Raw genomic sequence first — 26,465 nt, 5'->3', positions numbered from 1 at the left:
CGTTTTGGACACTCGAGACTGGAGAAAAACCATTTTCCTTCCGCCCCTGACCTACCGATCCCCAATTACCTCCTCGCGAGAGCCCCAAGTCCAAATGCCACGCAATTAACTAAATATTTCCCAATACGCCTGGCGAAACGTTTTAGGAAAAACCAATACGTTCACAGGAACCCAGACGAATCGTTTTGGACACTCGAGACTGGAGAAAAACCATTTTCCTTCCGCCCCTGACCTACCGATCCCCAATTACCTCCTCGCGAGAGCCCCAAGTCCAAATGCCACGCAATTAACTAAATATTTCCCAATACGCCTGGCGAAACGTTTAAGAAAAAACCAATACGTTCACAGGAACCCAGACGAATCGTTTTGGACACTCGAGACTGGAGAAAAACCATTTTCCTTCCGCCCCTGACCTACCGATCTCTAATTACCTCCTCGCGAGAACCCCAAGTCCAAATGCCACGCAATTAACTAAATCTTTCCCAATACGCCTGGCGAAACGTTTTAGGAAAAACCAATACGTTCACAGGAACCCAGACGAATCGTTTTAGACACTCGAGACTGCGTAGATCTACGCTGCTCGTGGAGATTCAGCACGCGCGACTTAGTTTAGTTTTTTTTATAAATTATATAGATGAATTTGAAATTTTTTAAACTTTTGTACGTAAAATTTGTGTTGCAGTTTTTTTGATAAACGTTTTGAGAGTTATACTGACGATAATGCATCCGAATTCCCAAAATCCAGCACCGATCGGTATAAGAAGAGCTACTAGAGCCGCTTTGATTCTAATACCCCTATTCGGTATTCAATACATCTTGTTACCGATGATTCCCGAACAACATCATCCCTTATACCATTTCTATCAATGGTTGACGTTAATCATGGTACCGTTTCAGGTAAATTCTTAATTTCACGTATCCATAAATACCCGGAGGTGGCTCCGGGTGACGCTTCATCACCAAAAATCGAAACGAAAAAAAAAATGTTTCAAATATACGTAAACAAATCGAACAGCACTCGTATAATTACACGTTGTGAGTACGTTCAGTATTACGTCAAATTTCATAATGTCAATGTCAGATTTGCGTGCCGCGTTCCGAAACTTCAGACTTGAATCGATTGCGATATTCGATATTTATTAGTCATAATTGGCGGCCATGTTTGCGTAAATTTATTAGTCATAATTGGCGGCCATGTTTGCGTAATGAAATCCTGAATATTTCGATTAGTACAACCTTTGTATGGAAAGGATAAAAAAGGAAATTGTTGATTTTTTATCTTTAATATACGAAAAAGAAAAATATCTTGAGTGTATTCTATAAAAAATAATCTAGAAAACTGTTAATAAGAAAAAATTGTATAGATATTGAAAAGTTTCGATGAAAGATAGAAATTTATGATAAATAAATGACTTATACAATAAATTTGATATTCAAATAGTATCCAAACGCTCAATTACAAGTTTGACGTGGATTTCTAGATTTTTTATTATTTTTTATAAGTAAATTTTGTGATTAACCCCTGTATAATTATCGCGCCGATTTCTTTCTTCATTTTGGTGGTGAAGTATCTTAAATTTATCTTTAGTTATCGACACAAATTTTTATTAAAATCAAATGTTTGTAAACATCGATATTCATAATTCGATACGAGGTCTGTTTATTAAATAACGAGACTGCTCGTCTAGAGGGCGCTCTAGACGGGTGCGGTATCTAGATATCTTGTCCCAAAACACGTTTCCCCCACTACTATAGTGATTTTTCTCTCGTTTCAATATCAAATTTCTAATTAAATCGAAAAAAAAATCCGACTGAATGTTATAAATTGTTAAAGTTTTTAAATGTTTTTTCAGGGTTTGTGCTGTTCGTGTTTATTCTGTTTCGCCAATCAAGACGTGATACAAGCTATAAAAAATTTGATTACGGGGTTCAGACAAAGAAACGCGAGATTCGGAAGTTACAGATATACGGGTGGAGCTGTAGACAGCGCTGGAGTTTACGTCGTCAACGGATCCCATCGAAAATCAACAGTTTCCACGAAAATTTGAACTTTTCTAACCCGGGTTTAGATTTTTATTTTCCAATATTGATTTATCGATATACCTACACGGACAAACATTCCGTAAAATTCCATAATGAAAATTTGTGTAAAAAAAAACAAAATTTCATAATCGCCTCGATATTATTCTCGATAATTCGAAAGAAAAACATAACCTCACATATAAACTAACCTAAAATATGTATATCGAAATTGAATAGTCGATTTGGCGGATTGTTCGTATCCGTGCGGGTATAACCAGGGTTGCCAGCTCTCGTCGACGAAAATCCGAGTTCTTGGGATACGGTCGGAATTCTAGCTTGGCGTCCGTAGAACTGGAACGCAGATTCAGAAATTACTGAAGAAGGAACTAGCGGGAAAACAGATTTCGATTGCCCAAACGTTTTTGATTGATTTTGATCCAAATCTGCGGATCCCAACAGGAAATCGTCTTCCAAAGACAAAAAATACGATTATTCGGAATCTTCTTAAAGTTTTGGCCTAATAACACCATCTAGTATATGTTTTGTCATATTTTGGGGTTTCTTCGACGATTTATTTCAAATTTACCCTCTTGATTTCGATTTAAAAGCGATTTTCCCAAACCCTGAGATATCCTGAACGATTGGCAACCTTGGATCGATCTTACGAAAATCTTTGATGTTGTGTAATAGATTTTATTGTATAATAAAAAGTAAAATAGAAAAAATTTAATGTTTTTTCGTTTTTTTTTTGTCATCATTAACATTCCCAAAGTTTTGTACATAAAAACGGTCGTTTTAAACACCGCGTAATCATAATTCGGATGAAATTAATCGAGGGGGAGTAAATCAGGTGAATACTAAGGATAATTTGTTGATAACGTGATTAATATCAACAAAATAGTCCTTCGAGATTTATTTTTATGTTTGTAATCATAGTTTGAAAAGTTTATGTTTTGAAAAGTCGATTTTTCATTGAATGAACCTCGTAATTTGGTTATTTTCGTGTTAAAAGTCTACAGTAATTAGTAATAATTTTCAAATTATTATTTTTTATTAAGAAAAACTTTGTCCTTAATTCAATATTTAATCGTTTTATCAAGATAAATATTTATCTTTTTATTGCTGCAAAACATTGAAATTATTGCAAAATTGACGATTCCTTGTATCACTTATATACGAGGAAGGTTTCAGAAGTACCTGTCGCAACAAAGAAAACACAAAAATCGTCGAAATTTCCAAAACAGTCATTAATTATCGACATCGCAACAAAATCTTCAACCACCGAGTAATTTTTTCGTGACTAGGAACTAAATCCGGCGATTAAGGTGGATAATTCATTAATTTTATCAATCGCGATGACACCTCGGACCAGATTATGTTTGGATAGAAACTTCTGTACCAAAAAATGAGAAAAACCCTTAGAAAAAAAACAGGAATGGCTCAAAAATCAGTTATTTTGTATCAACAACTTCTCGTGATAACCAGAAACGATTTGAAACTGGTGGTTGGTATTTTACGAGACCAAGTACCGTCTTAAGACAATTGACATGGTAGAAGACGTTTTTTTTTAAAGGTAGGTACGTACCAAACCCAAAACGATCCCCTAAAACAATCTACGAATCTACAATTTGGAACGTAAATAACAAAAATGATGTTTCGATAGTTGTAGATAAAATATAGTATTTTAATCGTTAGTATTCGTGATTAATTCGGTATTTTATTTCGTCGTTTGTCACGTATTCGTAACGGATTAGAAAATATTTCGAACTGCACGTACGTAGAATGATTTAATAATAACCTTCTGACGAAAAAATCTTCGACGACGATTTTATTATTCTATCGTTATTAAAATGAACTTTAAACGCGGTCCAACATTTAAAACGACTCTCTATAAAATGTCGGATTGCAGATAAACGGAATTCACTCGTCGATTCCTTTGTGACGAAGTACTGCGACGAGCGGGGTACTGTCGGAATCCGCGAAAATATGGATGCGATTTTACATGAAAGTAGTTTGGTTGATCGGTCGAAAAATATCGAGGTTAATAAAGAAAACGGTTGCGGAGATAACGAAGACGATTCTAAAAGATGTGCGGTGATGGTGGATATGAAAACGGAAAATGTTTCTATTGGTAATACCAGAGAAAACTTTCGGAAAAATTATGTCGATATGGAATTTGAGAATATTGTTTTTACCGCAACCGAAGGTACTATTTTTACTAAAAAAAGTAAGTTTTTTGTATTGAATATTTCGTTTATTATTATTTTTATCTATAAATCAATTATCTACTAGGTGTGTTTTAGATATTTAAAGTGAAAGTGTTTATTTTATTAGTACGAGTACAAAAACGATTTTAATATCCAAGCTATCGACTTTAAAATCTTGTTTTTCAACCGTGAGGTGAATTTGCACACGCTGTTCTATATTTACATTAAACTAATACAATAATTAATTATTCGATGTGTAACAAATTAAATTCTAGTTGTTAAATAAAATAGTTTATATACCGGAAACGAATTTCTAAAAAATTCTAGAAAAAAAAACGAATAAATTGAAATATCTTCTAAGAAACCGTATAAAAAACAATGTAATCAAATCGATTATGTGATAAAAGTCTTCTAGTTACATTAGACTAATACGATGATTAATAATTCGATAATTTTAATGATTTAATCAAATTCATCTGTCGCAAATTGAATTCTAGTTGTTAAATAAACTAGTTTATATACCCGAAACGAATTTCTAAAAAATTCTAGAAAAAAAACGAATAAATTGAAATATCTTCTTAGAAACCGTATAAAAAACAATGTAATCAAATCGATTATGTGATAAAGGTCTTCTAGTTATATTAGACTAATACGATGATTAATAATTCGATAATTTTAATGATTTAATCAAATTCATCTGTCGCAAATTGAATTCTAGTTGTTAAATAAACTAGTTTATATACCCGAAACGAATTTCTAAAAAATTCTAGAAAAAAAAAACGAATAAATTGAAATATCTTCTAAGAAACCGTATAAAAAACAATGTAATCAAATCGATTATGTGATAAAAGTCTTCTAGTTACATTAGACTAATACGATGATTAATAATTCGATAATTTTAATGATTTAATCAAATTCATCTGTCGCAAATTGAATTCTAGTTGTTAAATAAACTAGTTTATATACCCGAAACGAATTTCTAAAAAATTCTAGAAAAAAAACGAATAAATTGAAATATCTTCTTAGAAACCGTATAAAAAACAATGTAATCAAATCGATTATGTGATAAAAGTCTTCTAGTTACATTAGACTAATACGATGATTAATAATTCGATAATTTTAATGATTTAATCAAATTCATCTGTCGCAAATTGAATTCTAGTTGTTAAATAAACTAGTTTATATACCCGAAACGAATTTCTAAAAAATTCTAGAAAAAAAACGAATAAATTGAAATATCTTCTTAGAAACCGTATAAAAAACAATGTAATCAAATCGATTATGTGATAAAGGTCTTCTAGTTATATTAGACTAATACGATGATTAATAATTCGATAATTTTAATGATTTAATCAAATTCATCTGTCGCAAATTGAATTCTAGTTGTTAAATAAACTAGTTTATATACCCGAAACGAATTTCTAAAAAATTCTAGAAAAAAAACGAATAAATTGAAATATCTTCTTAGAAACCGTATAAAAAACAATGTAATCAAATCGATTATGTGATAAAGGTCTTCTAGTTATATTAGACTAATACGATGATTAATAATTCGATAATTTTAATGATTTAATCAAATTCATCTGTCGCAAATTGAATTCTAGTTGTTAAATAAACTAGTTTATATACCCGAAACGAATTTCTAAAAAATTCTAGAAAAAAAAAACGAATAAATTGAAATATCTTCTAAGAAACCGTATAAAAAACAATGTAATCAAATCGATTATGTGATAAAAGTCTTCTAGTTACATTAGACTAATACGATGATTAATAATTCGATAATTTTAATGATTTAATCAAATTCATCTGTCGCAAATTGAATTCTAGTTGTTAAATAAACTAGTTTATATACCCGAAACGAATTTCTAAAAAATTCTAGAAAAAAAACGAATAAATTGAAATATCTTCTTAGAAACCGTATAAAAAACAATGTAATCAAATCGATTATGTGATAAAAGTCTTCTAGTTACATTAGACTAATACGATGATTAATAATTCGATAATTTTAATGATTTAATCAAATTCATCTGTCGCAAATTGAATTCTAGTTGTTAAATAAACTAGTTTATATACCCGAAACGAATTTCTAAAAAATTCTAGAAAAAAAACGAATAAATTGAAATATCTTCTTAGAAACCGTATAAAAAACAATGTAATCAAATCGATTATGTGATAAAGGTCTTCTAGTTATATTAGACTAATACGATGATTAATAATTCGATAATTTTAATGATTTAATCAAATTCATCTGTCGCAAATTGAATTCTAGTTGTTAAATAAACTAGTTTATATACCCGAAACGAATTTCTAAAAAATTCTAGAAAAAAAAAACGAATAAATTGAAATATCTTCTAAGAAACCGTATAAAAAACAATGTAATCAAATCGATTATGTGATAAAAGTCTTCTAGTTACATTAGACTAATACGATGATTAATAATTCGATAATTTTAATGATTTAATCAAATTCATCTGTCGCAAATTGAATTCTAGTTGTTAAATAAACTAGTTTATATACCCGAAACGAATTTCTAAAAAATTCTAGAAAAAAAAAACGAATAAATTGAAATATCTTCTAAGAAACCGTATAAAAAACAATGTAATCAAATCGATTATGTGATAAAAGTCTTCTAGTTACATTAGACTAATACGATGATTAATAATTCGATAATTTTAATGATTTAATCAAATTCATCTGTCGCAAATTGAATTCTAGTTGTTAAATAAACTAGTTTATATACCCGAAACGAATTTCTAAAAAATTCTAGAAAAAAAACGAATAAATTGAAATATCTTCTTAGAAACCGTATAAAAAACAATGTAATCAAATCGATTATGTGATAAAAGTCTTCTAGTTACATTAGACTAATACGATGATTAATAATTCGATAATTTTAATGATTTAATCAAATTCATCTGTCGCAAATTGAATTCTAGTTGTTAAATAAACTAGTTTATATACCCGAAACGAATTTCTAAAAAATTCTAGAAAAAAAACGAATAAATTGAAATATCTTCTTAGAAACCGTATAAAAAACAATGTAATCAAATCGATTATGTGATAAAAGTCTTCTAGTTACATTAGACTAATACGATGATTAATAATTCGATAATTTTAATGATTTAATCAAATTCATCTGTCGCAAATTGAATTCTAGTTGTTAAATAAACTAGTTTATATACCCGAAACGAATTTCTAAAAAATTCTAGAAAAAAAACGAATAAATTGAAATATCTTCTAAGAAACCGTATAAAAAACAATGTAATCAAATCGATTATGTGATAAAAGTCTTCTAGTTATATTAGACTAATACGATGATTAATAATTCGATAATTTTAATGATTTAATCAAATTCATCTGTCGCAAATTGAATTCTAGTTGTTAAATAAACTAGTTTATATACCCGAAACGAATTTCTAAAAAATTCTAGAAAAAAAAAACGAATAAATTGAAATATCTTCTAAGAAACCGTATAAAAAACAATGTAATCAAATCGATTATGTGATAAAAGTCTTCTAGTTATATTAGACTAATACGATGATTAATAATTCGATAATTTTAATGATTTAATCAAATTCATCTGTCGCAAATTGAATTCTAGTTGTTAAATAAACTAGTTTATATACCCGAAACGAATTTCTAAAAAATTCTAGAAAAAAAAAACGAATAAATTGAAATATCTTCTAAGAAACCGTATAAAAAACAATGTAATCAAATCGATTATGTGATAAAAGTCTTCTAGTTATATTAGACTAATACGATGATTAATAATTCGATAATTTTAATGATTTAATCAAATTCATCTGTCGCAAATTGAATTCTAGTTGTTAAATAAACTAGTTTATATACCCGAAACGAATTTCTAAAAAATTCTAGAAAAAAAAACGAATAAATTGAAATATCTTCTTAGAAATCGTATAAAAAACAATGTAATCAAATCGATTATGTGATAAAAGTCTTCTAGTTACATTAGACTAATACGATGATTAATAATTCGATAATTTTAATGATTTAATCAAATTCATCTGTCGCAAATTGAATTCTAGTTGTTAAATAAACTAGTTTATATACCCGAAACGAATTTCTAAAAAATTCTAGAAAAAAAAACGAATAAATTGAAATATCTTCTTAGAAATCGTATAAAAAACAATGTAATCAAATCGATTCTGTGATAAAAAAACTTCTAGTTACATTAGACTAATACGATGATTAATAATTCGATAATTTTAATGATTTAATCAAATTCATCTGTCACAAATTGAATTCTAGTTGTTAAATAAACTAGTTTATATACCCGAAACGAAATTCTAAAAAATTCTAGAAAAAAAAACGAATAAATTGAAATATCTTCTTAGAAATCGTATAAAAAACAATGTAATCAAATCGATTCTGTGATAAAAAAACTTCTAGTTACATTAGACTAATACGATGATTAATAATTCGATAATTTTAATGATTTAATCAAATTCATCTGTCACAAATTGAATTCTAGTTGTTAAATAAACTAGTTTATATACCCGAAACGAAATTCTAAAAAATTCTAGAAAAAAAAACGAATAAATTGAAATATCTTCTTAGAAATCGTATAAAAAACAATGTAATCAAATCGATTCTGTGATAAAAAAACTTCTAGTTACATTAGACTAATACGATGATTAATAATTCGATAATTTTAATGATTTAATCAAATTCATCTGTCACAAATTGAATTCTAGTTGTTAAATAAACTAGTTTATATACCCGAAACGAATTTCTAAAAAATTCTAGAAAAAAAAACGAATAAATTGAAATATCTTCTTAGAAACCGTATAAAAAACAATGTAATCAAATCGATTATGTGATAAAAGTCTTCTAGTTACATTAGACTAATACGATGATTAATAATTCGATAATTTTAATGATTTAATCAAATTCATCTGTCGCAAATTGAATTCTAGTTGTTAAATAAACTAGTTTATATACCCGAAACGAATTTCTAAAAAATTCTAGAAAAAAAAACGAATAAATTGAAATATCTTCTTAGAAACCGTATAAAAAACAATGTAATCAAATCGATTATGTGATAAAAGTCTTCTAGTTACATTAGACTAATACGATGATTAATAATTCGATAATTTTAATGATTTAATCAAATTCATCTGTCGCAAATTGAATTCTAGTTGTTAAATAAACTAGTTTATATACCCGAAACGAATTTCTAAAAAATTCTAGAAAAAAAAAACGAATAAATTGAAATATCTTCTTAGAAACCGTATAAAAAACAATGTAATCAAATCGATTATGTGATAAAAGTCTTCTAGTTACATTAGACTAATACGATGATCAATAATTCGATAATTTTAATGATTTAATCAAATTCATCTGTCACAAATTGAATTCTAGTTGTTAAATAAACTAGTTTATATACCCGAAACGAAATTCTAAAAAATTCTAGAAAAAAAAACGAATAAATTGAAATATCTTCTTAGAAATCGTATAAAAAACAATGTAATCAAATCGATTCTGTGATAAAAAAACTTCTAGTTACATTAGACTAATACGATGATTAATAATTCGATAATTTTAATGATTTAATCAAATTCATCTGTCGCAAATTGAATTCTAGTTGTTAAATAAACTAGTTTATATACCCGAAACGAATTTCTAAAAAATTCTAGAAAAAAAAACGAATAAATTGAAATATCTTCTTAGAAACCGTATAAAAAATAATGTAATCAAATCGATTATGTGATAAAAGTCTTCTAGTTACATTAGACTAATACGATGATCAATAATTCGATAATTTTAATGATTTAATCAAATTCATCTGTCGCAAATTGAATTCTAGTTGTTAAATAAACTAGTTTATATACCCGAAACGAATTTCTAAAAAATTCTAGAAAAAAAAAACGAATAAATTGAAATATCTTCTTAGAAACCGTATAAAAAACAATGTAATCAAATCGATTATGTGATAAAAGTCTTCTAGTTACATTAGACTAATACGATGATTAATAATTCGATAATTTTAATACCATTATGACCGATTAGTACCGGCTTCACGGTCCTTGTTACGGACGAGTTCGTAATAATATGATATAATTTAAGGATACGTGACTCGTGACTCGTGTTTCGAGTCAAAATTTAATAAAACGTTTGAATAACTATAAAATGAAGCTGATTAAGATAGTTGAGACTGTAAATATATTAAAGAATTATGGTGAACATGACGTGTATGTGTATTTGGGTTCGAAATCGATATCAAGATAGTTCGTAATCGATTAGAAACGGTAACGAATTGATGAAAAGACGCTAAAGTCGTCTAACTAGGTTATGGTTTCAATTTTTGCATGGTACACAAATTTGAAAAAGAAAAAATCATAAACACTTCGTTATTGAAGCGTTTGATTGACGAAATCGAGAAAAATAACTCGGTTTGAAAAAAAAGAAAGTACTGGTTTACGAAAACAATGTCTTTTCGTGACGTTGTGATCTGTTTTGTGCAGAGGAAACTTTCCTATATCGGGGCCAAACGTCTGATATACATTTTATATGAAAGTTTTTCCCATTTCTCCCTAAAATTCACGTCTTTTCGTAGTATTTTCTCCACAAAAGTCTTTTTATGACGTTTCGATCTGTTTTGTGCAGAGGAAACTTTCCTATATCGGGGCCAAACGTCTGATATACATTTTATATAAAAGTTTTTCCCATTTCTCCCTAAAATTCACGTCTTTCCGTAGTATTTTCTCCACAAAAGTCTTTTTATGACGTTTCGATCTGTTTTGTGCAGAGGAAACTTTCCTATATCGGGGCCAAACGTCTGATATACATTTTATATAAAAGTTTTTCCCATTTCTCCCTAAAATTCACGTCTTTTCGTAGTATTTTCTCCACAAAAGTCTTTTTATGACGTTTCGATCTGTTTTGTGCAGAGGAAACTTTCCTATATCGGGGCCAAACGTCTGATATACATTTTATATAAAAGTTTTTCCCATTTCTCCCTAAAATTCACGTCTTTTCGTAGTATTTTCTCCACAAAAGTCTTTTTATGACGTTTCGATCTGTTTTGTGCAGAGGAAACTTTCCTATATCGGGGCCAAACGTCTGATATACATTTTATATAAAAGTTTTTCCCATTTCTCCCTAAAATTCACGTCTTTCCGTAGTATTTTCTCCACAAAAGTCTTTTTATGACGTTTCGATCTGTTTTGTGCAGAGGAAACTTTCCTATATCGGGGCCAAACGTCTGATATACATTTTATATAAAAGTTTTTCCCATTTCTCCCTAAAATTCACGTCTTTCCGTAGTATTTTCTCCACAAAAGTCTTTTTATGACGTTTCGATCTGTTTTGTGCAGAGGAAACTTTCCTATATCGGGGCCAAACGTCTGATATACATTTTATATAAAAGTTTTTCCCATTTCTCCCTAAAATTCACGTCTTTCCGTAGTATTTTCTCCACAAAAGTCTTTTTATGACGTTTCGATCTGTTTTGTGCAGAGGAAACTTTCCTATATCGGGGCCAAACGTCTGATATACATTTTATATGAAAGTTTTTCCCATTTCTCCCTAAAATTCACGTCTTTTCGTAGTATTTTCTCCACAAAAGTCTTTTTATGACGTTTCGATCTGTTTTGTGCAGAGGAAACTTTCCTATATCGGGGCCAAACGTCTGATATACATTTTATATAAAAGTTTTTCCCATTTCTCCCTAAAATTCACGTCTTTCCGTAGTATTTTCTCCACAAAAGTCTTTTTATGACGTTTCGATCTGTTTTGTGCAGAGGAAACTTTCCTATATCGGGGCCAAACGTCTGATATACATTTTATATAAAAGTTTTTCCCATTTCTCCCTAAAATTCACGTCTTTCCGTAGTATTTTCTCCACAAAAGTCTTTTTATGACGTTTCGATCTGTTTTGTGCAGAGGAAACTTTCCTATATCGGGGCCAAACGTCTGATATACATTTTATATAAAAGTTTTTCCCATTTCTCCCTAAAATTCACGTCTTTCCGTAGTATTTTCTCCACAAAAGTCTTTTTATGACGTTTCGATCTGTTTTGTGCAGAGGAAACTTTCCTATATCGGGGCCAAACGTCTGATATACATTTTATATAAAAGTTTTTCCCATTTCTCCCTAAAATTCACGTCTTTTCGTAGTATTTTCTCCACAAAAGTCTTTTTATGACGTTTCGATCTGTTTTGTGCAGAGGAAACTTTCCTATATCGGGGCCAAACGTCTGATATACATTTTATATAAAAGTTTTTCCCATTTCTCCCTAAAATTCACGTCTTTTCGTAGTATTTTCTCCACAAAAGTCTTTTTATGACGTTTCGATCTGTTTTGTGCAGAGGAAACTTTCCTATATCGGGGCCAAACGTCTGATATACATTTTATATAAAAGTTTTTCCCATTTCTCCCTAAAATTCACGTCTTTTCGTAGTATTTTCTCCACAAAAGTCTTTTTATGACGTTTCGATCTGTTTTGTGCAGAGGAAACTTTCCTATATCGGGGCCAAACGTCTGATATACATTTTATATAAAAGTTTTTCCCATTTCTCCCTAAAATTCACGTCTTTTCGTAGTATTTTCTCCACAAAAGTCTTTTTATGACGTTTCGATCTGTTTTGTGCAGAGGAAACTTTCCTATATCGGGGCCAAACGTCTGATATACATTTTATATAAAAGTTTTTCCCATTTCTCCCTAAAATTCACGTCTTTTCGTAGTATTTTCTCCACAAAAGTCTTTTTATGACGTTTCGATCTGTTTTGTGCAGAGGAAACTTTCCTATATCGGGGCCAAACGTCTGATATACATTTTATATAAAAGTTTTTCCCATTTCTCCCTAAAATTCACGTCTTTTCGTAGTATTTTCTCCACAAAAGTCTTTTTATGACGTTTCGATCTGTTTTGTGCAGAGGAAACTTTCCTATATCGGGGCCAAACGTCTGATATACATTTTATATAAAAGTTTTTCCCATTTCTCCCTAAAATTCACGTCTTTTCGTAGTATTTTCTCCACAAAAGTCTTTTTATGACGTTTCGATCTGTTTTGTGCAGAGGAAACTTTCCTATATCGGGGCCAAACGTCTGATATACATTTTATATAAAAGTTTTTCCCATTTCTCCCTAAAATTCACGTCTTTCCGTAGTATTTTCTCCACAAAAGTCTTTTTATGACGTTTCGATCTGTTTTGTGCAGAGGAAACTTTCCTATATCGGGGCCAAACGTCTGATATACATTTTATATAAAAGTTTTTCCCATTTCTCCCTAAAATTCACGTCTTTTCGTAGTATTTTCTCCACAAAAGTCTTTTTATGACGTTTCGATCTGTTTTGTGCAGAGGAAACTTTCCTATATCGGGGCCAAACGTTTGATCTGCATAAGCTTAACGTCTTTTCGTAGTATTTTTACATTCTATTACTTTTGTCTATGAAATCAAACAATAAAACTCAGTAGATTTATTTAAAATTCAATTCTGAATTTAAAAAAAAAAAAATTTCTAAAAAAAAGGTGTTAATACTGGATGTTTCATTTCCAATTATAATTAGCCGTATTATGTTATCGGGAATGTATATAGGGCATGTCAACATTTATTTAAAACAAAGAGATTCAATTCTTTATCGAAGATTAATTTATTTGTATACTACGTCATAAAAATTATTATAAAGAAACGTTTCTTTGTTGTGAAATATAGACAAACGATTTTTCTACACAATGTCATTGTCAGAATTACCAACTTATACAATTAAAAAACAAACTACCCGACATCTTGATGTTTGTTTCGATGTCATTTGTCATTTTCCTATACGAATATCGGTTTAAGCCCAGTTTACACCGTCAGGTTTTCCGTCCGCGCACTTCGCGATGAAAATTTCGATCGCTGATTGGAATTTTGCGATTGGTACCTCGGTACCAAAGCTCCTGGTTGGTTTTTCAAAGGATCTGAAGACTTATTTGGCCTCCCGTCTAACCAATTAGTCTTTTTAGAGCAATCCGCGAATGCACAATAAGAAACGTTATCTCAAAATCTAATTCAGAGTTTTATTATATACGTGTGGTAATCAACAATTCTGGTGGAAGTGAACGTCATTAAAAATGTTATCAACCAAATTCTCGACATACTATTATTTCGTATAAACTATTTTGTATGTAATTAAATTTGTTTATATCGAACGCGCGTTTAAATAGCAAATAGAAATTACGCAAACTCAATGAATAAGGACAAATTCCGTTCGTTGTTTGCACTTTAAACTTTAAAATATTCGTGTTGGTCAACATTTTTTATATATATAAATTAATTAGATTTCATTTAATGAAATAACAAGAAATTTGATTCGAGGTTTTTGTTCGTAACTCCGTGGATTTGCCGAATACATCTTGAAGCAATTCCGAACACTCGTTTCGGCTTTCCGACACCACCAACCACCAGTTTCACATTCTTTCTGGTCACCACGATATAAGTTCTTCAAACTTGGATTGTCTTAGACCCGATTCTTTAACCATTCGTTCGGTTCGTTATTGATGTGACGTCTCGCGTGGTTCCGGTCCAAAGTACACCCTCGTAGCCCCCTTCAAGGTCGTTCAAGCGATCCAAAAGTTCCTCAGCAACTCTACATAAAAAAATTCGGGGTATATTTCGGTCCAGAAACGGCTAATTCAGCTTCTTGTGCTAGCTTTGTTGACCCATGATTGGAGGTCTCCAATATCCACTTCGGATTGGTACGTTTGTCCAACTTGCTGAGCATTTGGTCCGTTGGTTCGACGGTTCTTTTAGATTTATTGGTTCTAGAATCCTTAGGTAACCAATCGGATTACCTGGTGTCAGTTTCACTGTCTGGATTAGCCTGTGCTAGCTTCGAACCGCCAGAGAAACGAATTTCAAGCTTGCGGAAGATTTTTGTTGACTCGTGATTGGAGGTCTCCAATACCAACTTCGGATTGGTACGTTTGTCCAACTTGCTGAGCATTTGGTCCGTTGGTTCGACGGTTCTTTTAGATTTATTGGTTCTAGAATCCTTAGGTAACCAATCGGATTACCTGGTGTCAGTTTCACTGTCTGGATTAGCCTGTGCTAGCTTCGAACCGCCAGAGAAACGAATTTCAAGCTTGCGGAAGATTTTTGTTGACTCGTGATTGGAGGTCTCCAATACCAACTTCGGTTTGGTACGTTTGTCCAACTTGCTGAGCATTTGGTCCGTTGGTTCGACGGTTCTTTTAGATTTATTGGTTCTAGAATCCTTAGGTAACCAATCGGATTACCTGGTGTCAGTTTTACTGTCTGGATTAGCCTGTGCTAGCTTCGAACCGCCAGAGAAACGAATTTCGAGCTTGCGGAAGATTTTTGTTGACCCATGATTGGAGGTCTCCAATACCAACTTCGGATTGGTACGTTTGTCCAACTTGCTGAGCATTTGGTCCGTTGGTTCGACGGTTTTTTTAGATTTATTGGTTCTAGAATCCTTAGGTAACCAATCGGATTACCTGGTGTCAGTTTCACTGTCTGGATTAGCCTGTGCTAGCTTCGAACCGCCAGAGAAACGAATTTCAAGCTTGCGGAAGATTTTTGTTGACTCGTGATTGGAGGTCTCCAATACCAACTTCGGTTTGGTACGTTTGTCCAACTTGCTGAGCATTTGGTCCGTTGGTTCGACGGTTCTTTTAGATTTATTGGTTCTAGAATCCTTAGGTAACCAATCGGATTACCTGGTGTCAGTTTTACTGTCTGGATTAGCCTGTGCTAGCTTCGAACCGCCAGAGAAACGAATTTCGAGCTTGCGGAAGATTTTTGTTGACCCATGATTGGAGGTCTCCAATACCAACTTCGGTTTGGTACGTTTGTCCAACTTGCTGAGCTTTTGGTCCGTTGGTTCGACGGTTTTTTTAGATTTATTGGTTCTAGGATCCTTAGGTAACCAATCGGATTTCCTGTTGTCAGTTTCACTGTCTGGATTAGCCTGTGCTAGCTTCGAACCGCCAGAGAAACGAATTTCGAGCTTGCGGAAGATTTTTGTTGACTCGTGATTGGAGGTCTCCAATAACCACTTCGGTTTGGTACGTTTGTCCAACTTGCTGAGCATTTGGTCCGTTGGTTCGACGGTTCTTTTAGATTTATTGGTTCTAGAATCCTTAGGTAACCAAATCGGATTACCTGGTGTCAGTTTTACTGTCTGGATTAGCCTGTGCTAGCTTCGAACCGCCAGAGAAACGAATTTCGAGCTTGCGGAAGATTTTTGTTGACCCGTGATTGGAGGTCTCCAATACCAACTTCGGATTGGTACGTTTGTCCAACTTGCTGAGCATTTGGTCCGTTGGTTCGACGGTTCTTTTAGATTTATTGGTTCTAGAATCCTTAGGTAACCAAATCGGATTACCTGGTATCAGTTTCACTATCTGGATTAGCCTGTGCTAGCTTCGAACCGCCAGAGAAACGAATTTCGAGCTTGCGGAAGATTTTTGTTGACCCGTGATTGGAGGTCTCCAATACCAACTTCGGATTGGTACGTTTGTCCAACTTGCTGAGCATTTGGTCCGTTGGTTCGACGGTTCTTTTAGATTTATTGGTTCTAGAATCCTTAGGTAACCAATCGGATTACCTGGTGTCAGTTTTACTGTCTGGATTAGCCTGTGCTAGCTTCGAACCGCCAGAGAAACGAATTTCGAGCTTGCGGAAGATTTTTGTTGACCCATGATTGGAGGTCTCCAATACCAACTTCGGATTGGTACGTTTGTCCAACTTGCTGAGCATTTGGTCCGTTGGTTCGACGGTTCTTTTAGATTTATTGGTTCTAGAATCCTTAGGTAACCAATCGGATTACCTGGTGTCAGTTTTACTGTCTGGATTAGCCTGTGTGTTCTTCACTATGACGTAAAGAGGAAGCAGATTGAGTAGAACCTCTAAGGCTGTAGTAGGGCTAGAAACAGTGTGAGGGACGTTCTGAATCAATTTCACGCACCCTGGGATGTCAATAAACTCAACCGGATATTATAGAACAGAGAACTTTTGAATTTTGTAGTAGACGTAGCGAGTAACTGAATAAATCGAGAGTGTGGATATGTAATATACTTGCGACGTCTTATCGACCGATTGTATCGAGTATTTGGGATGTGGATTCACTCAAAAATAAAAGTTAAAAAACGAATGTAATCAAAAACTACCCAAGGACAAAAGCGTTGCTATATGATTATGAGTAATTGATTGTACCTGACGTTCTATTTTATTTTTATCGTCTTAATCGTAAGAAATTTACAAGTGGGTATAAATATGTATCTTTTGTTTTATTATTATCATTCGAATTTAATTTTTTTATCGTGATAATTACGACATACTGTATCACAAATCGAAATTAATGTATATGGGTGAATGTTTATTTTAATGTCCTTTTGAATACAATGAATTTACCATATGTGTGCTGAAAAATACTATTTATTTACGAAAATAAGTAAAATTCGCAAAAAATGTCGTCGAAAAAATATAGTACACTACTCAATAGAAAGTAACTATCTATATCTAGCGTGTATCGAAATCGTATATCATGATTCTTTCTATCCCGGTAGACAGGAAGGTAAATACTATCATCTGAAGGTTTTTTTTATTTATCTATGGTTTTTCGAATTCCAAAAGTTTTTTTTTTTCAACCTCCGATCGCTGTCATGCGCCGTAGGCGATTGCGAGGCTCTCGCACTACACGTTTGACGTTGAAGCGTCAGTCGGCGTTGCGCTACAGCCACGTAAACATGTCCGCCATTATCGACGTTCCCGCCATAATTTTTTAAATTTGAAACTGATTATACTGATTATAGTTTACGAAAATTCCTTATGCGACTAAATAAAAATTAAAAAGTAAAGAAAAAACTTTTAATATTAGGCTAAGAACTTTCGGAAGGCACCACGTATTACAACTAACATACTTTAATAAATATTTCAAGTATCTATTCAAGGTTAAACGTTCAATAGTTTTTGTTTGTTTGTTGGCCAAGTCTTGATATAAAAATTTCAAGGATATCAACTCTTACAAATGAGGTGCTGTTGCAGACTAAAAAAACTGCGTAAATTATCCTTTTTAAAGGACGAAACTTTATATTCCTCGGGGCTAACAATTATTCTATAAGTTCCGAATTAATTATGAACCGTAATCGGTTTTAATCGATGTAAATCGGATATATATCTGACAAAAGTAGAAGCCAGTGCATTTGAATATATAAGAATCGACGTCAATAGACATTAGAAAAAATTTTTATCGGCTCTAATGACATCGGTATTGTATTGGGGTTTTAATTTTAATGAATTTACGTTGAATAATATTTTTGTTTTGTAGTTACGAAACAAATCCTGCACGAAATCAACGGTAGATTTCCACCGGGTCAGTTGGTGGCGATAATGGGTCCGTCCGGAGCCGGTAAAAGTACTCTATTGGATATTTTGAGCGGATATAGAATACGCGGTGTCCGAGGAACGGTAAAAATAAACGGACACCAAAGAAATTTGAAAGAATTTCGAAAATTTTCTTGTTACATCACTCAAGATGATCGATTACAACCGCTACTTACCGTCGAGGAAAATATGAGGATATCGGCCGATTTAAAATTACCGTCTAATGTTACTGATAAAGAAAAAGAAAAAATTGTGAGTACCGAAAACGTTTCAATTTAATTAATTAATTAATTAATAAAAGATATTATCAAACTAGGAATTGAATAAATATTGTCCGAGTCGTGTCTTATCGTTTCAAAGAGGTCAAATAATTTAATAATAACAAAGACACGCGTTTGTACTGAGATTATTATAAACAAACGACGGAATATAATACGGGGCGTGGTAGCGAAATACTTTCTATTCAATCGGGTTCGTGGCTATGGGGTTTTGTCAAAATACTGGATACTCCAAAACGACAAAATTTTGAAAACTGAAGATCCTCGGTACGTTAGAAGAAACCAAGAAACATTAAATCGCCACAACATTGTGCGTGCGAAGATACGAGGACGCTCCCAAAAGTACCTGGACCAACAAAGACAACACAAAAGACTTAAATGATGGCTAGGAAGCTAGTAATTCAGTTCAAAGTGCCTGGGAAGCTAGGAATCAATTTTAAAATGTCATTGAAGCTGAAATTCGGGCAAAAAGTAGCTGGGAAGACTCAAAGAAAAACTAGGAAGCTAGGAATTCGGTTCAAAGTGCCTGGGAAGACGAAATTCAATCAAAAAGCAGCTGGGAAGACTCAAAGAACGACTATGAAGCTGGGAATCGGTTTTAAAATGTCTGTGAAGCTGAAATTCAATCAAAAAGAGGCTGGGGAGAGTTAAAGGATGACTAGGAAGCTAGTAATTAGGTTCAAAGTGCCTGAGAAACTGAAATTCTGTCAAAAAGCAGCTGGGAAGACTCAAAGAACGACTATGAAGCTGGGAATCGGTTTTAAAATGTCTGTGAAGCTGAAATTCAATCAAAAAGAGGCTGGGGAGAGTTAAAGGATAACTAGGAAGCTAGTAATTAGGTTCAAAGTGCCTGAGAAACTGAAATTCTGTCAAAAAGCAGCTGGGAAGACTCAAAGAACGACTATGAAGCTGGGAATCGGTTTTAAAATGTCTGTGAAGCTGAAATTCAATCAAAAAGAGGCTGGGGAGAGTTAAAGGATAACTAGGAAGCTAGTAATTAGGTTCAAAGTGCCTGAGAAACTGAAATTCTGTCAAAAAGCAGCTGGGAAGACTCAAAGAACGACTATGAAGCTGGGAATCGGTTTTAAAATGTCTGTGAAGCTGAAATTCAATCAAAAAGAGGCTGGGGAGAGTTAAAGGATAACTAGGAAGCTAGTAATTAGGTTCAAAGTGCCTGAGAAACTGAAATTCTGTCAAAAAGCAGCTGGGAAGACTCAAAGAACGACTATGAAGCTGGGAATCGGTTTTAAAATGTCTGTGAAGCTGGGAATCGGTTTTAAAATGTCTGTGAAGCTGAAATTCAGGCAAAAAGCAACTGGGAAGACTTGAAGAACAACTAGGAAGCTGGGAATCAGTTTTAAAATGTCTGTGAAGCTGAAATTCAATCAAAAAGAGGTTGGGGAGACTTAAAAAAAGGACTAGGAAGCTAGGAATCAAGTTCAAAGTGCCTGGGAAGCTAGGAATCAGTTTTAAAATGTGTATGAAGCTGAAATTCAATCAAAAAACAACCGGAAATACTTAAAACATTACTAGGAAACTAGGAATCAGGCTCAAAGTGTCTGGGAAGCTAGGAATCAGTTTTAAAATGTGTGTAAAGCTAAAATTCAATCAAAAAGAGGTTGGGGAGACTTAAAAAAAGGACTAGGAAGCTAGGAATCAAGTTCAAAGTGCCTGGAAAGCTAGGAATCAGTTTTAAAAGTAACCAAGAGCTGGTATTCAGTTCAAGAGTGACTAGGAAGTCAGGATTCCGTCTGAAAATAACTAAAAAACGAGGTAATCCAAAGAAAAGCGACTTGGAAATATTGAAAAGGTTCCAAATAGCTATTACTGAGTTGAAAAGTGTTTTTATCTTCTTCCTCCTAATATTACGTACACGAGTTATGTCTGTACTTTTTCATCTTGATATATTTTAGATAGAAGACATCTTGATTACTCTAAATTTGAACGGTACTAGAAAAGTAAGAGCCGCAGGTCTATCGGGAGGACAGAAGAAGAGACTATCTATAGCTTTAGAATTAGTTAATAACCCAATGGTGATGTTTCTAGACGAACCAACGACGTGAGTAAATCCAAATATTCATCCCAATTAAATAATATACAAACAAAACAATTTATTTCGAAAAAAAAAACGAAAAAAAAATTATATATATGTCAATTTGGCGATTTAAATTTACACAATGAAATATTTCGATCGAAATTTTGAGATAACGTCGAAATATTGATGATAAGAGTCGATGATACATCCCAGAACAAAGTTCAAGGTTTTTATAAAAATGCATATTTCGATGACTCAATCTCATTTAAACAAAACGTTTTTACGATTATTTAATTCTCGATATACGAGGTATGGGTAATAAACAAGTGACGACTGGGTTTTTTTTTTAATTTTTCCTCAATTTTGTATTATATCTTTCGCGTTTATGATTGTAGTTTAGTCCAAATCGGACGCAAATTCACTCTACCGCCGGGAGATATATGGAAAAAATACTGAAAAATACGAAAAATTGGACGTATTGTAATTGGGTGTACCGACCAGGTACTGCTTCATAATTCTGGTGTATAGTCGTTGACGATTTCGATGACTTAGCTACGAGGCCCTAATACCAGTCCGAAGGGCTAAGTATTAACCCAAATTTAACGTTGGAAACGCGTCTCTTACGTACTGGTATGGATACGTGTATAACAAGTGTAGGCTGAATCAACCGGTCGTGCTAAAAATTTATTTTAAACAAAGCGAAATTTCCAAAATACGCATCACGTTTTTAAGATGGGATATACGAGGTATGGGTAATAAACAAGTGACGACTGGGTTTTTTTTTTAATTTTTCCTCAATTTTGTATTATATCTTTCGCGTTTATGATTGTAGTTTAGTCCAAATCGGACGCAAATTCACTCTACCGCCGGGAGATATATGGAAAAAATACTGAAAAATACGAAAAATTGGACGTATTGTAATTGGGTGTACCGACCGGGTACTGCTTCATAATTCTGGTGTATAGTCGTTGACGATTTCGATGACTTTACACGGGAAAGAAGCTACCGCCTCGAGGGGTCCTAATACCCCAGTCCAAAGGGCTAAATATTAACCCGAATATAACGTTGGAAAATTTATTCTCATGAAATGTTGAAAGTTCGATTTAAATGTTTGGAATTTTTTAGCGGTTTGGACAGTTCCTCGTGTACGATGTGTTTGAAATTATTAAAAGAATTAACTCAACAAGGTAAAACCATCATTTGTACAATTCACCAACCGGCGGCTTCTATTTTCTCTTTATTCGATCAAGTTTACGTACTAGGAGGTGGATATTGTTTGTATCAAGGAAACACCGTTAATTTGATGCAGTTTTTGATAGACATCGAATCTCCTTGTCCCGTTTACCACAATCCAGCCGATTACGGTGAGTTATGATGAAGATATTGACGAAAAAATGTTTTTTTTCTTCGTTTTTTTTTTTTTTTGTTTATAGTGGTGGAATTGGCGTGCGGTGAATATGGTAAGGATAAACCTCAAAAAATGAGGCGGGCCACTGATAACGGAAAATCTTTGCGATATTTCAACGAACCTGAGAAATTGTCTGCAATTAAAGGTGAGAAAACGATGATTTTAAACACGAATTTTCCTTTTATTCCCGATTTTAGTTTGTGGTAGACTAAGTGGTAAAACGAATGGCGGATTACCAACTTCTTCTTTGCACCAATTGAAAATTTTATTGAAGAGAGGATTCGTCAGGGCGTTTAGAGACGAAGTAAGTTTAGTTATTAATAGAGAAACTAGAGTGTGTTATGAGGTGTTTGAATTGTTTTCAGACGTTAACGTACTTAAGGTTAAGTACAAATATTATCGTTGGATTGATGTTAGGTACTATATATTGGAAATCCGGCAGCGATGGATCCAAAGTTATGGATAATTATAATCTTATGTTCGCCATTTTGATGCACAACATGATGGCTACTATGATGTTGACGATTTTAACGTGTAAGTTCAATTTTTTATACGCCAAGGAAGTGTTTCATACGACAACAAAGTTTTATGCGTTTTACTACAATTCGATCGATTTTTTGGGGTAAAACTTCGATGTTAAAGTAGCCTCAACAGCATCTTTAGACTATTCCAATTATCTCTAATGATGTGATTGAGGTAAATTTTTGATCGATTTCGATTTAAAAACTGATTCACGTCAAAGTTTGATTCATTTTACCACAAATCGATCGATTATTTCGATTTAAATTGATTCACGTCAAAGTTTCATTCATTTTACTACATTTCGATCGATTATTTCGATTTAAATTGATTCACGTCAAATTTTAATTCGTTCTACCACAATTCGATCGAATTCGATCGATTTAAACTGATTCGCGTCAAATTTTAATTCGTTTTACCACAATTCGATCGAATTCGATCGATTATTTCGATTTAAACTGATTCGCGTCAAATTTTAATTCGTTTTATCACAATTCGATCGAATTCGATCGATTTAAACTGATTCGCGTCAAATTTTAATTTGATTTTTACCACAATTCAATCGAATTCGATCGATTAATTCGATTTAAACTGATTCGCGTCAAATTTTAATTTGATTTTTACCACAATTCAATCGAATTCGATCGATTAATTCGATTTAAACTGATTCGCGTCAAATTTTAATTTGATTTTTACCACAATTCAATCGAATTCGATCGATTAATTCGATTTAAACTGATTCGCGTCAAATTTTAATTTGATTTTTACCACAATTCAATCGAATTCGATCGATTAATTCGATTTAAACTGATTCGCGTCAAATTTTAATTTGATTTTTACCACAATTCAATCGAATTCGATCGATTAATTCGATTTAAACTGATTCGCGTCAAATTTTAATTTGATTTTTACCACAATTCAATCGAATTCGATCGATTAATTCGATTTAAACTGATTCGCGTCAAATTTTAATTTGATTTTTACCACAATTCAATCGAATTCGATCGATTAATTCGATTTAAACTGATTTGCGTCAAATTTTAATTTGATTTTTACCACAATTCAATCGAATTCGATCGATTAATTCGATTTAAACTGATTCGCGTCAAATTTTAATTTGATTTTTACCACAATTCAATCGAATTCGATCGATTAATTCGATTTAAACTGATTCGCGTCAAATTTTAATTCGTTTTACCACAATTCGATCGATTATTTCGATTTAAATTGATTCACGTCAAAGTTTCATTCGTTTTACTACATTTCGATCGATTATTTCGATTTAAATTGATTCACGTCAAATTTTAATTCGTTCTATCACAATTCGATCGAATTCGATCGATTAATTCGATTTAAACTGATTCGCGTCAAATTTTAATTCGTTTTACCACAATTCGATCGATTATTTCGATTAAAAAATGATTCACGTCAAAGTTTCATTCGTTTTACTACATTTCGATCGATTATTTCGATTAAAAAATGATTAACGTCAAAGTTTCATTGGTTTTACTACAATTCGATCGATATTTCGATTTAAATTGATGTTTTGGCTTGTTCTACCGCTAGGTGGAGCGTGAGTCATTGCTTTTAAACCCGTTTCGTTGTCCATGAAAGTATAAAACAATATAATTGTTGTTTTTCACTCATAAATTTACAATAATTCGTTTTAGTTCCTCAAGAAATGTCAATCTTGATAAAAGAACATTTTAATCGTTGGTATTCGTTGAAAATGTATTACACGGCAGTTACTTTAGTCGATATTCCAATATCTGTAAGTATGTTTTAATTCCAGAGCGGTGGCGGCTCGTGCTAAGATATCTAAGATACTTTGCTATATTTACAAAAAAAAAATTTATCTAATTTCACTTAAAATCAGCGGGTTTCGTGATAAAATTATAAATTGCTCGGACGTGGCGTGAGAAAATCGATTCAAATCGAAGTCAAAAGCGGCCATTTTAAAGTTCACGTTCCGCTCGCGTCAGCTCAAGTGAAATGTCAAACGAAACGTCAAAAGTCAAAACAAATTTGAGAGTTCCCTTCGAAGCAAATATGTACATAAACGAACGCGCACCGAGCAATGACATCGAAACAAAGTGAATTGCCGAACGATACCGATTAGTTTCACGTAATTATAAAGATGGCGTTTGTAATTTTCGTGTCTTGTCATCTTGAGTACTACAGATCGTCGATATTTCCATCGAAAGTTATTATTGGAAATTAATTTTTTTCGAGAGCTCTTAGGCACAAGCCGTCCCTGTTCTATAACGTTTTTTCTTCGCGCTCGTTTTCTATTTCTAAGAATTATTTCTTTTTTTTTTAGGTTATGTGCTGTTTTCTGTTTACTTCTATTATTTATTATATGACGGACCAACCTTTGGAAACCGTCAGATTTTTAATGTTTCTCATTACTAGTATAATGGTAGTTTTCGTAGCACAAGGGGTCGGATTAATGGTCGGAGCTTATTTTGATGTTGTAGTACGTATTAATATAACATTTCAATAAAATATATGAGAACTAAGCTAAAAGAACGGATATTTGTATAGGATTACTCCGATTATTTGTTAAAAAAGAAGAAGAAATCATGTTTTTTGAAAAAATAACCTCAAAATTTCGTTATTTGGTAATTAAACATGAATTTGTTAGTTCTGTAGGTAATTTCTCATACAAAGCGATTTAATATTAGTACTTTTAGACAAAAAAACTTTTTATACAACCCTCGTAGTACAATACTTTCATTTATATTACAACCCAGTTTCATTTATTAACATTACTAATGAAATTGTAGTTAAATACTATTTTTTATGTGCTAATATATATATTTTTTTTAATTTTAGAATGGTACTTTTGTGGGACCCACATTGGCTGTACCCATGATGATGTTTTCCGGTTTCGGGGTACGTATATGCGATCTACCTAGTTACTTATATTGGGGTAACTACGTGTCGTATCTCAAATATGGTTTAGAAGGACTCATCGGATCAATTTACGGATTAAATCGTGGTATTTTGGATTGTCCCGAAGATAAATATTGTTATTATAAATACCCGAAGACTTTCTTAGAAATAGTAGATGTTAAATCTGATCAATTCGATAATGATATGATTGCTTTGTTAATATTTTTATTCGTGATTAGGATAAGCGCGTACGTTATTTTGAGGTATAAATTGGCTGCTGTACGATAGTCAATTTCATCGTTTTGTGTGAACCGGTGTATAATTTATTTGTAGAAAAAAAAATCAGAAATATATTTATTGATATGTACTTCAATCACATATTTTTATAGCCTCTCTGTATATTTATACCTATTTTAATTCAAAATTTATAAAATCGGAAAGAATAATTTGGTTTGAAGCATGTTTTATATTGTGTATATATGAATATAATAATTATAAATTAGAGTTTTTGTTCAAAAATATATTTATAAATTGAATAATATTTCAAGGGTTTTTATATGTATATTGTATATAATACGATTTTTTAATGTAGTTTTCAGAAAACTCATTGTCATTTATTTAATAAGAAAAAATTAGTTTCGATATAATTAATTTTTGCAGTTTTTTATATACAACTGTGTAATATACATTATATATATTACGAAATTGTTTTATTAAAATCCCTTTCGTGACCTTTTACCTAATC

The 26,465-nt window shown here is 32.2% G+C and overlaps 2 protein-coding genes across 2 annotated transcripts in view; both read left to right on the top strand.

Moving 5' to 3' along the window:
- LOC130902621 (calcitonin gene-related peptide type 1 receptor-like) overlaps positions 1–2,756 on the top strand; it is a 42,232-nt gene extending 39,476 nt beyond the window's left edge. The window contains exons 8-9 of the mRNA XM_057814862.1: positions 683–897; positions 1,854–2,756. Coding sequence (XP_057670845.1) covers positions 683–897; positions 1,854–2,048 — 410 coding nt within the window. The 3' untranslated portion in view covers positions 2,049–2,756. The remainder of the gene's footprint in view (positions 1–682; positions 898–1,853) is intronic.
- A 959-nt stretch (positions 2,757–3,715) lies between these two features.
- LOC130902603 (ATP-binding cassette sub-family G member 1) lies at positions 3,716–26,261 on the top strand. Its single transcript, XM_057814837.1, has 10 exons — positions 3,716–4,249; positions 18,530–18,837; positions 20,777–20,922; positions 22,024–22,262; positions 22,332–22,451; positions 22,504–22,610; positions 22,672–22,840; positions 24,496–24,596; positions 25,146–25,301; positions 25,661–26,261. Exons 1-10 carry the CDS (start codon positions 4,009–4,011, stop codon positions 26,006–26,008), a joined length of 1,935 nt encoding a protein of 644 aa, XP_057670820.1. The 5' UTR covers positions 3,716–4,008; the 3' UTR covers positions 26,009–26,261.
- The last annotated feature ends 204 nt before the right edge of the window (positions 26,262–26,465 follow it).

The sequence above is a fragment of the Diorhabda carinulata genome, chromosome X, assembly GCF_026250575.1.
Source record: "Diorhabda carinulata isolate Delta chromosome X, icDioCari1.1, whole genome shotgun sequence".
NCBI lineage: Eukaryota > Metazoa > Arthropoda > Insecta > Coleoptera > Chrysomelidae > Diorhabda > Diorhabda carinulata.
The sequence above is the reverse complement of the archived record's forward strand: the minus strand, read 5'-3'. Positions and strand labels throughout refer to the sequence as shown.

What these genes read in the sequence shown, in the direction of transcription:
- LOC130902603 (XM_057814837.1), top strand. Translation starts at nt 4,009, where the DNA reads ATGGATGCGATTTTACATGAAAGTAGTTTGGTTGATCGGTCGAAAAAT. An exon ending in TACTATTTTTACTAAAAAAA is followed by an intron (nt 4,250 to 18,529) that starts GTAAGTTTTTTG and finishes TTTGTTTTGTAG; the next exon opens with TTACGAAACAAATCCTGCAC. An exon ending in GAGCTTATTTTGATGTTGTA is followed by an intron (nt 25,302 to 25,660) that starts GTACGTATTAAT and finishes TTTTAATTTTAG; the next exon opens with AATGGTACTTTTGTGGGACC.